General features: G+C 42.6%; 1 protein-coding gene across 3 annotated transcripts in view; it reads left to right on the top strand.

Annotated features, from left to right (window-relative positions):
- The window catches only part of grid2 (glutamate receptor, ionotropic, delta 2), a 961,209-nt gene that overhangs the window by 657,488 nt on the left and 288,796 nt on the right, over positions 1–14,925 (top strand). For all 3 annotated transcript variants that reach the window (XM_059650188.1, XM_059650127.1, XM_059650148.1), the window contains exon 4: positions 10,324–10,529. In XM_059650188.1, coding sequence (XP_059506171.1) covers positions 10,324–10,529 — 206 coding nt within the window. The remainder of the gene's footprint in view (positions 1–10,323; positions 10,530–14,925) is intronic.

The raw sequence follows: 14,925 nt of genomic DNA, 5'->3' as shown, positions 1-14,925 counted from the left end.
TGTTGAGCAACACTCCCCAGGGCCTTACCATTTAGTATATAAGTCCTGCCCTGATTTGCCTTTCCAAAATGCAGCACCTCACATTTATCTAAATTAAACTCCATCTGCTACTACTCAGCCCATTGGCCCATCTGACCAAGATCCCACTGTATTCTGAGGTAACCTTCTCCACTGTCCACTACACCTCCAATTTTGGTGTCATCTGCAAACTTGCTAACAATACCTCCTATGTTCACATCCAAATCATTTACATAAAAGATGAAAAGCAATGAACAAAGCACCAATCCTTGTGGCAAGCTGCTGGTCAAAGGCCTCCAGTCTGAAAAGCAACCCTCCACCACCTCCCTCTGTCTTCTACTTTCAAGCCAGTTCTATATACAAATAGCTAGTTCTCCCCGTATTCTGTGTGATCTAACTTTACTCACCAGTCTACCATGAGGAGCCTTGTCGAACACCTTACTGAAGTTCATGTAGATCACATCCACCACTCCGCCCTCGTCAATCCTCTTTGTTACTTCTTCAAAAAAACTCAATCAAGTTAGCGAGACATGATTTCCCAGGCACAAAGTCATGTTGACTATCCCACATCAGTCCTTGCCTTTCCAAATACATGTAAATCCTGTCCCACAGGATTCCCTCCAACAACTTCAGAGGAGGTTTACCAGGATGCTGCCTGGACTGGAGGGCTTATCTTATGAAGAGAGGTTGACTGAGCTCGGTCTCTTTTCATTGGAGAAAAGGAGGAGGAGAGGTGACCTAATTGAGGTATACAAGATAATGAGAGGCATAGATAGAGTTGATAGCCAGAGACTATTTCCCAGGGCAGAAATGGCTAGCACGAGGGGTCATAGTTTTAAGCTGGTTGGTGGAAAGTATAGAGGGGATGTCAGAGGCAGGTTCTTTACGCAGAGAGTTGTGAGAGCATGGAATGCGTTGCCAGCAGCAGTTGTGGAAGCAAGGTCATTGGGGTCATTTAAGAGACTGCTGGACATGCATATGGTCACAGAAATTTGAGGGTGCATACATGAGGATCAATGGTCGGCACAACATTGTGGGCTGAAGGGCCTGTTCTGTGCTGTACTGTTCTATGTTCTATGTTCTAACTTGCCCACCAGTGTTGTCAGACTCACCAGTCTGTAGTTCCCTGGCTTTTCCTTACCACCTTTCTTAAATAGTGACACCGCATCAGCCAACCTCCAGTCTTCCAGCACCTCGTGTGTGGCTTTTGATAATACAAATACATCAACAAGGGGCCCAGCAGTGACTTTCCTAGATTCCTAAGAATTCTAGGGTGCACCTAATCAGATCCCGGGAATTTATCCATCTTTATGCGTTTTAAGACACCCAACATTTCCTCCTCTGTAATATGGACAGTTTTCAAGATGTCGCAATTTATTTTCCCATGTTCTCCAGCTTCCATGTTGTCCTCAACAGTAAACACTGTTACAAAATACATGTCTAGAACCTCACCCATTTCCTGCAGTTCCACACTGAGTTGGCCTTGCTGATCTTTAAGAGGCCCCATTCTCTCCCTAGATAGCCTTTTGTCTTTAATGTATGCAGAATTCCTTTGGATTCTCCTTAACCCTATTTCTCTAGTAACCTGAATGAAGTGTTCAGGAAAACCTTCCCTAATCAGACAGTGGTTCAAATATGAAACATGCTATCATGTGCTATAATTGACATAAATGAGATGAATACATTTCTGGAGACATAGGCCAGAATATGGGCGAGAAAGGAATATGTGCAGACTGGCTTGTATAAAATGGGGTGAAAGGAGGTTTATGTTGAGCAGACCAGCTGGGCTGCATAAGAAGTTTCCGTGTTGCAAATTTTATTTAATTCTATATAATTTTGTTCGAGCGGTGCCAGTATTGGACTACGTGGGCAAAGTCAGAAGTCACATCAGGTTATAGTCCAACAGATTTATTTGAAATCACAAGCTTTCAGAGCATAGCCCCTTCATCAGGTGAAGTGAGAGAGAAGCACACAGAACACAGAATTTATGGGCATGGAGATCAATGGGCAGAAAGATGAAAAGATTGTACAAATGGTATCAGTGAAGCGTCGAATAATGTGTCCCTGCAGGTGTTCCAAAGTGTTAGACGGTGTGAGTAAAGTGTCAACAGCTGAATAACAAGTGAAGGGATGACCAATGATCCAATTAATTGAAACAGATGATAATTACAGAAAAATAAAAATAAGATGGGGTTGGAGAGAGAGGAAATGGCTGGAATAACATGATAGGTATAGGAGTTGCATGCCGAGGATCGAACCAAAGTAATAAATAATCCAAAACTGTACAAATTAATTAAAGTAGAGAGATCATAAAAATTTACTCAGGTGATGATGACAAAACCACAGGATGGTAAGTAAGATTTTTACAGATACAGAACAGTGAGGTGGGGTTACATGTTCCCAAGATCACAGTTGAGGCCGTCTTCATGGGTACAGAACTTAGCTACCAGTTTCTGCTCAGCGATTCAGCATTATTGTGTATCTCAAAGGCCGCCTTGGAGGACACTTCCCCAAAGACTGGAAGCTGAATGTCCTTGACTGCTGAAGTGCTCGCCGACTGGGAGGGAACATTCCTGTCTGGTGCTTGTTACACAGTGTCTCTTCACCTGTTGTCATAGCGTCCACATGGTCTCACCAATACACCATGCCAAGGGGCATCCTTGCCTACGGCATACGGGATAGACAACATTGGCCTAGTCACATGAGTATCTGCCATGTATGGGGTGGGTGGAGTTCCCACATATGATGGTGGTATCCATTTCGATGATCTGATATGTCTTGCAGAGGTTTCCATGGCAGGGTTGTGTGCTGTTGTAGTCAATGTTCTCCTGAAGGCTGGATAGTTGGCTGTGAGTGATGACCTGTTCAAAGTTTGAAGAAAAATCGCATAAGAACATTATTCAGTTAATAGTGATCCAGCATGGAAAGCTTCATGACAACATGATCGCATTGCACTGTCATGTCCAACTGTTACATACTATAGTCATGCAAATACCTTGAACTGTTGAATTACCTCTGAGCAAAAATTCATAGACAATCCCAACTACAATAGACCTGAATGTCGGTTTGCTAACATAACATGGGATCTCTGGCGCTAAGACATTGCAACCTAAACATGTCACCCACACACACTTCAGTAGACACCACCTACCCCACCTGTGGCAGGATTTGTGGATCCAACATTGGACTATTCAGTCACCTCGAGATCCACAACACTATATTGGAAGGAAGTCATCCTCAATCCTAAACAACTAACTCCAGTGAAGTCTAAGAAATGATTATCCAGATGTGATTTGTTGAGAAGCTAACACAGTTGTCCAAAAAAGTCCCATAATGTTGTCAGTAGCATAATGATATGTAAATACTTTAAAAAGTGTCTAACTTACACATTTAGAACTAACACAAAAATCTAGAGTTGTTTTATGATCTCTTGCAATTATCTAAAGTGATTTAGTTATTAAGTGCCTGGCATAAATTTCTACAACTCAGTGCCCAGCTCAACTTGTTTGCAGCTCTTTAATTATTGAGTATCCAGCTTCTGTGTATTGAACTAGTTCTTGTGTACAGACTGAGAAGATTTTGCATGTCAGGGAATGTAGGAGACACTCAAAGCCCATGCTTAAGATTGTTTCCTTAATTTCTTTTTGCAGAACTGGTTGTTGACCTGCCACCAGGGGTTATAGTTCCATGGGCACCAGTCTGCATTACACATGGATGAACAGGACTCCCTCTCCTGCTCTTGACACCTGCCTTAGGTGTGTTGAAAAAATTTGCAGGTTAATAATCACCCTTTATTAACAAAGTCCTGAAAACATCTTCCTTGGCTTTCAAGTCCTGGAGTGAGACTTAACCCAGAGCTTCTGGCTCAGAGGCAAGGACACTACCCACTGTGCTGTAAAAACTCTTATCTCACGTATATAACAGTGAATAAAATCCAGCAATGTCTTCTGAATCTACAGGGAAAGATGAAGAGGTTTGATACTCTCTATGAAATTGATTTCATTAAATGCAACCATTAAATATAAAATGAAGGCAGGCAGGAGAAGCTAGGGCAACATTAATAAAACTCTGCTTTGTGTTCTGTATTTCTCTATTCTCTCACTGATCATATTAAGGTTTGGAAATAATGGGACTGGCTGATGAAAAATGAAGTAATATTCAATTCAGAAATCTCTAAAGATCCTGGTAGCAATGCTGTATTATATGAAGCCATGTCTATAAAGACAACCAGTGACTTATGATGAGATTGTGCTTTATAAAAAGGTTTTCAGGAAGAGATAATCCATCTTGAATGAAAATATTTGGTTTTGGTTCATAATTGATGTGGAGAAACTAGATAAAAACACAAAAATGGACAGGTTTGGAGTATACTATTAGGCTAATTATGGTATAGTATTCAGACTAACAGCACATTATTATGCAAAGGCACACAAATGTGGAGAGGGACGAACAGTGAAAGACATGTCAATCTGCCTGGCTTCACGAGTATGTGATGTAGATCACAATTATTCGTAATGGAAATGTGAGTGTCATTAGCCAGCTACGTTTTTATTGTCTGTCCCGAATTAATCTTGAAAAGAAGCTCGTGATCCGTTGAAATGGAATGTAGAAATTCACTGAGGGTTCTCACATGACACCTTACAAATCCATGATCATTAACATCTGGGCAGCAGATATATAGAATACAACCATGTGCAAATTCTCCTCCAAGCCACTCACCATCCTGATTTTGAAATATATCACAGTTCTTTTTGGCTAAAATCCTGAAATTGCCTCCCTAACCGCACTGTGGGTGTACCTGTACCAAATGGAGTTCAGTAGTTCAAGGAAACTGATCAAAACCATCTTCTCAAGGGCAATTAGGAATGCTCAATAAATGCTATCCCAACCAGCGATGTAAACATCCATTGAATTAATTTTTAAAAACTAGGTTCATCCTGATAAGAAAGAATATTCCAGTACATTTGACTGCCACATTGAAGCAAATCTTTGGATTTTTTTCATTGACCAGGTCATGCAGCTCTCCTGGGGTCTTGATGGCTTTCCTTGTCGACATCACAATCTCGCTTTGCAAAACATTATTGATGTAGTGTGGATCATAAAACCTCACCAGTTTCAAGGACAAGGAGCAACTAGAACATTGGCATCCAAAGCATCAATGCAAGACCCTTCACATAATGACCTATTTTGTACCATTTCAGAAACATTTACTCCGCATCTACAAAATAAACTGCCTGAAGACACCACTGTTGAACTTGCATCAACATCGACAGCCTTTATAATGTCTGCTGCTGTGCTGGTGTTGACAGGGTGCCTTGTTACAAGAAGCACTAGCTGTGCATTTTCATTTTCTGCTCCTGAAATCCTGAGAAATCAGAAAGGAACCAAATGTCAAACACACTCAAGCGCTGCTTGCCTTGATACACACTTACTAAGTCGCTACCGAAGTCCAGAATGTGAATGTCACTCAGTCGGAGCACAATACATGACATGAATATTTTGTGACTCATCTTGAGCACAGATGCTACTAGATTCATGGCACAAACAAGATAATTGTAGCATATAGCAGAGAACCTACAGAATAGAAATGACCCAATTAACCCATCGGGTCTATGTCAACTTTTATTCTCCACATGAGTTATCGCCCATCTTTTCCTCATTGAAATCTATCACTGCATCCTGTTCTTTTTTGCCTTCATGTGCTTATTTCTTCTTCTTGAGTTCCCTGACCAAAGACAGTTCTTTGGCGATTATTTGCCGAACTTCAGGAAAACTCTGAGATTTATTTTCACTACAGGTAGGGTGAGTAGATAGACTCTGAGCCTACATCAGCATGAGAGGGAATTGAACTTGTACTGTTGATGTTCATCTGATGATCAACCTACTAGCACCCCAACTTCCAGATGATCAACCCACTGCCTTGTTCATTATTGTCTCAATGGTAGATCAATATGGTTTGCACAAAATGGCTCTGGGATAGCCTCAGATTCCTTTCTAAAACATGACCAAAAAGTTAGTGTCCTCTTTTCTCTTCCTACAGCATGTTTCCTTAAGCATTTCAACTCAATATCTCAGTCTAATTCAACATCTGCCAGGTTTATTTTCCTCAAGTTATTAAATTTAAATTTCTGGGGTCTGACACTGTAATAGATTTGCAGAAGGAACATGCTGTTAGTTTTGATGTTTTCTCTGAGATAATTTCGTATGTTGTGCCTTTGCCTACTCTATCGTCACATCAATACCAATTACTGTAGCTCTGTTCATACAGCTACTTGCCCCCAACTGCTCCACGTCAAGATGCTTCAGGCACCAGGCAGATTAACTTTAAGCCATCCTGTTTGTTCTGTAATGCACAGCAGGGTAATTGGCAAAGTAAAATCACAGTACAATTACGTCTGCAGCTGCATGTAACTCTTCAAATGTATCTAAAACCACCTCGATTGGAAAGTAATTCAGGTATGAAAGCTACAAAGCTATTAACATTTCTAGACAAACATTGCACTCTAAATTCTCCTGAACTCTCTTGAGAAATTTCTCCATTAGTTCCGGAACCCCCACACTTGCGAAACCTGTTTTTCTTTGTCCTCACACTCGTCCTCACACTCAACAACTTCTCTTTTGACTCCTCCCACTTCCTACAGACCAAGGGGGTGGCCATGGGCACCCACATGGGCCCCAGCTATCCCTGCCTCTTTGTAGGTTACGTGGAACAGTCCCTCTTCCGCACCTACACAGGCCCCAAACCCCACCTCTTCCTCCGGTACATTGATGACTGTATCGGCGCCGCCTCTTGCTCCCCAGAGGAGCTCGAACAGTTCATCCACTTCACCAACACCTTCCACCCCAACCTTCAGTTCACCTGAGCCATCTCCAGCACATCCTTCACCTTCCTGGGCCTCTCAGTCTCCATCTCAGGCAACCAGCTTGTAACTGATGTCCATTTCAAGCCCACCGACTCCCACAGCTACCTAGTATACACCTCCTCCCACCCACCCTCCTGCAAAAATTCCATTCCCTATTCCTAATTCCTCCGCCTCCGCCGCATCTGCTCCCACGATAAGACATTCCACTCCCGCACATCCCAGATGTCCAAGTTCTTCAAGGACCGCAACTTTTCCCCCACAGTGATCGAGAACGCCCTTGACCGCGTCTCCCGTATTCCCCGCAACACGTCCCTCACACCCCGCCCCTGCCACAACTGCCCAAAGAGGATCCCCCTCGTTCTCACACACCACCCCACCAACCTCCGGATACAACGCATCATCCTCCGACACTTCCGCCATTTACAATCCGACCCCACCACCCAAGACATTTTTCCATCCCCTCCGCTTTCTGCTTTCCGGAGAGATCACTCTCTCCGTGACTCCCTTGTTCGCTCCACACTGCCCTCCAACCCCACCACACCCGGCACCTTCCCCTGCAACCGCAGGAAATGCTACACCTGTCCCCACACCTCCTCCCTCACCCCCATCCCAGGCCCCAAGATGACATTCCACATTAAGCAGAGGTTCACCTGCACATCTGCCAATGTGGTATACTGCATCCACTGTACCCGGTGCGGCTACCTCTACATTGGGGAAACCAAGCGGAGGCTTGGGGACCGCTTTGCAGAACATCTCCGCTCAGTTCGCAACAAACAACTGCACCTCCCAGTCGCAAACCATTTCCACTCCCCCTCCCATTCTCTAGATGACATGTCCATCATGGGCCTCCTGCACTGCCACAATGATGCCACCCGAAGGTTGCAGGAACAGCTACTCATATTCCACCTGGGAACCCTGCAGCCTAATGGTATCAATGTGGACTTCACCAGCTTCAAAATCTCCCCTTCCCCTACTGCATCCCTAAACCAGCCCAGTTCGTCCCCTCCCCCCACTGCACCACACAACCAGCCCAGCTCTTCCCCCCCACCCACTGCATTCCAAAACCAGTCCGACCTGTCTCTGCCTCCCTAACCGGTTCTTCCTCTCACCCATCCCTTCCTCCCACCCCAAGCCGCACCCCCAGCTACCTACTAACCTCATCCCACCTCCTTGACCTGTCCATCTTCCCTGGACTGACCTATCCCCTCCCTACCTCCCCACCTACACTCTCTCCACCTATCTTCTTTACTCTCCATCTTCGGTCCGCCTCCCCCTCTCTCCCTATTTATTCCAGAACCCTCACCCCATCCCCCTCTCTGATGAAGGGTCTAGGCCCGAAACGTCAGCTTTCGTGCTCCTGAGATGCTGCTTGGCCTGCTGTGTTCATCCAGCCTCACATTTTATTATCTTGGAATTCTCCAGCATCTGCAGTTCCCATTATCTCTTTCTTTGTCATTGTTTTGCTTGTTTTGTCTCAATATAGGAGTGAACTGCTATTGGCCCAGAGACTGCTGTCTTATCAGGGAGAGGTGACTGGTGGTGGGTTTAAATTGAGGCTCACCATCCCTTCGGTGAGGGTGAGGCTGAGCAGACAGGGTGACCTCAGCTGGCACTGGAATTGAGCCCATGCTGTTAGCATCACTCACTGGTCATCCAGCCAACCAGGCAGAACAGTCCTCATTTTATAGAAAAGTAACTTGTGAGGAGAAGAAGGAGAAAGATGGATAGGAATTGAGAAGGGAATGGAGCCTCCCAAGCTATGGAAACATTGACTTGATTGAAAACATGGATTTTGCGAAATGGAAAGCAAAACGGGCTTCTGGTTGGAAAATTCAGAGAGCACGTCTAAGGTAGCTGATATCTCTGTCAGTGGGACAATATGAGAGGGAATCAATAGGTGGCCAAAATTAGAGGTCTGATGGAGGATGGAGACAACAAAGAGCTTAAGAAGATTGTAGAGATATGGTGCAATGAGAGAGGTAGAGGCCTACATCACACAAATGCCCCTTTCACCCGTTGAGTCTGCACTGGTCAAAAGCAACAGTGAGATGTGGGATGGTGAGGTGTCACAAAGAGCAAAGAAGTAAATAACTACATCATCATTCAAGGATGATAGTTGAAGGATAAATATTGACCAGAACTTTGGAAAATCTACTTGGTTCTTCCTTGAATAGTACCATGAAATATTTTATTTCCAACTAAGATGGTAGACATGGACTAGGCTCTTCACAGAGATTCCTGTTTGACTGTGGACAGGACAATATAGGAATGTGGAGAGAAGCCTTGGCTAGACAAGCTTTGGCTATGTTTATAAAGGACTGGAAGTGAGTGCATGCAATACCAATCCCAAGATGCTGGAGAATGGATTATAATAGAATTGAGAAACTTTACCAAGTGTTAATGAATGGTCGAAAAGAACAAGGAGGAATATTTTGCATTGGTCTCAGAGAATCATGTCTTTCCTAACTTCAACAGCCTTTGTATAGCAAGAAAGGTGGAAATTGAATGAAAGCGACATTAACAGTTTTGGGATATTTGGGCATAGAACTAAGTGGTGGCAATGCATTCAAAGCCCTTGGATAGAAAAGGAGGTTAAAAGTGGGACAACAATCAGAAAGGACAAAAATGTCTCAGGTATTTTTTTATCCAGAGGGAAGATCATAATGTTATATTTGAAAGGTAATGGGATAATTGCTTTACGCCACAATAATATTGTTGTCACTGATCATTGCTAGAACTTGAGTGGGCAATGGCCTTATGGTACTATCACTAGGCTATTAATCTAGAGACCCAACTAATGTCCCAGGGACCTGGGTTCAAATCACAATGTGGTAGATGATGGAGTTTGAATAAAACAAATAGAAAATCTGTCATGAAGAGTCTAATGATGATCATGAAACCATTACCGATTGTCAGGATCCTAACCAGTTCAATAATTTGCCTTAGGGAAGGAAATCTGTCACCCTTGCCTGGTCTGGCCTATATGTCGCTCCAGCCCCATAGCAATGTGGCTGACTCTCAATTAGGGATGGACAATAAATACTGGCCTGGCCACTGGTGTCCATGTCCTCTGAATGAATAGAAAAAAAGGCTTCTACCCAGAAGATATACTGATATATTTTAAAATAGCAACTTTTAAATACTATCATAATATTCATTGCAGATTATATAAAGAAAAATAAAATGTATCATTTGCCAGATTTTTTCAACTTTCCATCATCTCAGTGTCTTAGGGCACTTCTAACCATCATTTTGATGGTTCTAATTCATAAGATTTATTCCAGTGAGTCAAGTCTCCAAGTCTGTGTAAATGTGGACTTGAGCAAGATTTTCACCTTGCTAGCTATAATTCAGAGCTGTAAAAAACTTACCCAGTCTCCATTTGGGATTGCGTAGCTTAATATGATAACTAACAGAGTGATTGTTATCCTCTAATTGTCAGATATCCGTGGGATTCAGGACTTTTTGGACAAAGCTTCTCAGCAAGGAATGGATGTAGCTCTGCAGAAAGTGGAGAACAACATCAACAGGATGATCAGTACGATGTTCGCCACAATGCGTTTGGAAGAGATGAACCGGTACCGTGACACACTTCGACGAGCTATTCTCTTCCTCAGCCCACAGACAGCGAAGGCCTTCGTTTCCCAGGTAGGACTTCAACGGTGTCCAGCAACATCCTGTATGAAGCGGTCAAACCACCTATTGTCATGTTGTTTGGTTGTATCAAATCAACTTGTGTCTTATGACAGAAAAATCTGTATTCGTCCCAGGCTAGGTGTCAGAATTCCTGTTCTATGCTATGTTGGCTGTTCACAATGTCTGTTTTTTTTCCCCTTCTTAACCCATCCACCCAACATCTCCCCTCCCCACCCAACAATGTTACCACCAAGTTGCACAGTTGCAGAGCTACTCTGAGGTCCCACTCAGACCCTGGAGTTCACACACCAAAGGACAAATTAGTGGGAGGATTGCCAACTCCCCAATGCCACCTGTCAACAATGGGAAAAGATGTGTTGATAATTGCAACAAGCGTGTCGATACAAGTTGATATATCGCCAATATCAGATAGGATGCTGAGGGAAGTCAGAATGAAATGATGATAGTATTGTACATAACCTTGCCATCACCCTTCCAGATGAAGATTTTCATATGCTACAACCCCAATCAATGATGAGGTCAAGGATTACCTTCCACCTGTAGGCCAACCAGTTAACAATGGGAAACTTTTTAAGAAGCAATAATCTGAAACAAAATTACCAGTCACTTGGACATGTCTGGGTTAATTAAGGATATCCAGTATCAATTTGTGAAAGGCAAAGTGTGTTTAACTAACCTGGCTTGATTGAATTTTTCAATAAGTTATCAGAAAACACTGATACAGATAACACAGTCAATGTGAGATGTTAACTATAGGGACGAGCAAATGCCATATAACAGCCTTGCCAGCAAATGTGAAGCCCTTGGAATAAATGGAACAGTAGCTGCTAGTGACTGAAAACAGAGAAATGTGATGAGCAGTTGTTATTTGAATTTAGCAACCTGTACGGGGGAGTTCTCCAGAATTCCAGAATCATTGCATTTATTGTTCCATATTAATCATCTAGATTAGGATAAATAGGGCATACTTCTTAAAATCTGCACATGGCTTTAAACTTAAAGCATGTTCATTGTAAGGAGAACCTCAAGAAGGTATTGACAGGCTGTTGAACTGGACAGACACATGGCAGATGAAATATAATGAAGAGAACTGCAAATTGAAAAGTCTTGGCCAAAAATTAAGGCAAGGAAATACAGAACAAAAAAATGTGCATGTTTCTACAATTTTAATTTCTTAGCAGATTGCCTAATTCAGAGTCTTGGTCCTTTCCCTTTAGAAATTTGGAATATCTGGCTCCAAAAACTGTTTCCTTCATCGGTTTTTGCAATGTGATCCCAGCAGTAACTATTGATCCCTCCATCCAAATCAAAACAGAAGAACCATGAAAAACTGGCTCTTTTATGTGACTCATTCCAGTCACACCCCAACAAGCACTGTTGTGGTGTAAACTGCTGGGATTATGCCAATAATTTTTAATATTATTTATTATGAATTCGGGTTTTTAGTTTCTTTTTAAAAATTAACAAAAATAGGTCTTCTTTGTGTCTTAATAATTACGATTTTATTTCGATGGTGATTTATTGTAAAATAGTTTTTGAAGCCTGATTTTAGAGTGTGTCAGTTTTGAGCCATACGAACGGATATTTTATTTTTCTGAGATTGTTTTGTGAAGCAGCAAGGTAAACAATGGTTTGTTACGGAGTTCTGGAACTTGTTTCTTTTTAAGTTGAAGGGCAACATCCATAGCTGAGAGGGAGAGACTTTTATTTTCACTTTTGACTTTGAGTGGGGAATTCATGTGAAGTTCTTAGAGTAGCATGGCTGTGTAGAAGAGTGCTCCTGAGAAAAAAAGGGACATTTAATGAACTAGGTTTCATGAGAGTGAAGAGTTAGTGGTAGTCCCAGACCAGAAATGTTAAGGATAAAACACTGAAGAGGTTACTTAAAGCTGAATATGTATAAGCAGATATATGATAGCTTCAAACAAGAGCTATTGTTGTTCTGGTCTTAAGGATGAAGTCATAAGGACCTTAAACCTACTGAAGTGTTGGATATAGGCCGTCTGGTATGAGTATAGTACAAATGGTATTTTGGTATGATATAAAGGCTTGCTTTTTTTCATCAATTTATAAAGGCCTGTTTCGGAATTAATGAGATTATAATTTTATTGTGAGTTTAACAAAGTTTGAATTTATATTATAAATTTGGATTATTCTATCTTGACTTCTTTTTTTGTAATAAATATCCGTTCATCATTAGAGCAAAATCTGCGGCATTATGTGCTTACGTTTCAGTGAGGCAGCACTTTGTTAAACTCAGAACAAATGAAAATATGATCTATCAAGCCAGGTTCCTGTCTGGGATCAGACATGTCCAGTAAAAATGTCAGGTTGGGAGTATATTGCTGTGCTGATTGTGAACAGCCTGTGGTTACCGGGGTTCTGCCACACGGCTGTGACTTCAAGAGGTGAGCTGATTGTAAATGCTAGTTCTTGTGACATCTTGCATTTATATAGCACCATTTCACAGGAGTACAAGTGTGAACCTGTGAAAAATTTTACTTTAGTTCAGTATTTTAGCAATGTCTTTCCAGAACAAAATACCAATAATCTAAGTGGGTGGCACTTTTGGTGCAGGTGGGGGGGTTTTCAGAGCATGTGAAGCAGCAGCACAGAGGGCATGCAGGATTAATGGTGTCTGTGGTTGGGTGGGCACTAACGACTGATGGAAGAGCAGGCAACAGTGAAAGTAATAGAACCTGGGCCTTGGTGGGAGGTGGGTGATTTGGAAAGATAGAGTATGTGGGAACTATCAGAGAGAAAATGAGGGTGTCCACATTAGTGAAGTGGAGAAGGTCACTGACCTTCCCCCTGCATTGCTGTGGTTTCCTCTGAGTGGCTGAGACTACACTGACCTGGGTGGCACTGTATGGGAAATGGACAGCACCGCCAGTCCTCAGGTGAGAGGATATCACATTTCTACAGCACCCTGTTCAGCAGCATTTTCGGATCTCTGCCTGCAAAGTGGGGTGCCAAGTTTCCCTTGTCTGCCATTGTCCACGGCAAACATCAAAAACCATGCGGGGATAACCATGCTTTTCTAGGTACACAGTGGCGTTTTGAGGAGGCACTGGCATCAGAGATGCTGGGATATTGGGTGCTATCCCGACACTAGCAGGTTGATCTGGCGATGTTGAGGAACTGGATGCCCAATGAGAAGCCTTTCAATGCATTGTTAGATAAATAACTGGGACGGTGCTTCAACCAGAACATGCCTTCTCAGACACTTTACAGAAGCTTTCAATGAACAGTAGAAATGAGCTAGAGGGGCTTCATAGGTGTTTCATAAGGTACATTCGATAAGAAGTGGTGAAGAATCTAGTCACACTTCATGGGTAGAAATCCTGCATAGAACATGACGAGGCTAACACTTAGCCATTAGACAATGTCTAATTCAGGCCAAAATAAAACCTAAACGCTGCATCAGGCTCTTCAGCCAATGCATGAGGTGTAGGGAGAACAGCCCACTCGTAACTAATTTGAAACAAATTCTGAAATCTTATCTGCAGGAACAAATGAAAATTCACATTGGGGTCTACTTATGCTAAGTGAAAGCCACTTTGTTTCTTGAATGAGACGACGTTGTCATGACAATGTGCCGTGCAATATGGAGAGCTCAGAATAACGGCTTGATTGGTGAAATGATAAATCATTTTTCACTGATCAGTACAATGCAGATGTATCACAAACAAAAGCGGGACCTAGCATCAGGGGAACAACAGCTAAATTACTCTGCAGCATCACTGCAGCTCTCGGAGCTAAACCCGCTCAATAATTTCTTCATTTGGCAAAAACCGACCCTCACACAGGATTTGTGCCCTTTACAAATCATGGCCTACTTTTCATGACTTCCTCGAAGTCCTGAAGCTAAGGTTTTCAAAGCTAGTCTCTTTTTTTCAATGTTGGACTGGCTTAACGGTGTTAGTCTGAGATTTTTTTACATCAGACCATGCAGGCTAACATGGTAATTCTGCCTCAGTTTTTTGGCGATTCTGAGCACTGAAGTGATTTGACCTTTAGATCAACTGAAGCAAATTAAGTCTCCAACCAATTCTTTGTGCATCCTGCAAGAAAAAATAGGACATTTTAATTTCACAGTTTAAATGATTGGTCACAGCCTTTTACTGGTTTGACACTTACTCGATAGTGTCACCTCTGGTCAGTTACAGAATGACAAGAAAAAAGGGGACTGTCAAACTTCCAGTATTCCCTGTGATATTCAAGGTGTAGAGCTGGATGAACACAGCAGGCCAAGCAGCATCAGAGGAGCGGGATGACTGACGTTTCGGGCCTAGACCCTTCTTCAGAAATCCCCTCCTCCACCAAATGCGCACACATGCACACGCACACATGCACACGCACACATACACACACACACACACACACA

This window comes from Stegostoma tigrinum, chromosome 1 (genome assembly GCF_030684315.1).
Source record: "Stegostoma tigrinum isolate sSteTig4 chromosome 1, sSteTig4.hap1, whole genome shotgun sequence".
In the NCBI taxonomy this organism is placed as follows: domain Eukaryota; kingdom Metazoa; phylum Chordata; class Chondrichthyes; order Orectolobiformes; family Stegostomatidae; genus Stegostoma; species Stegostoma tigrinum.
The sequence above is the reverse complement of the archived record's forward strand: the minus strand, read 5'-3'. Positions and strand labels throughout refer to the sequence as shown.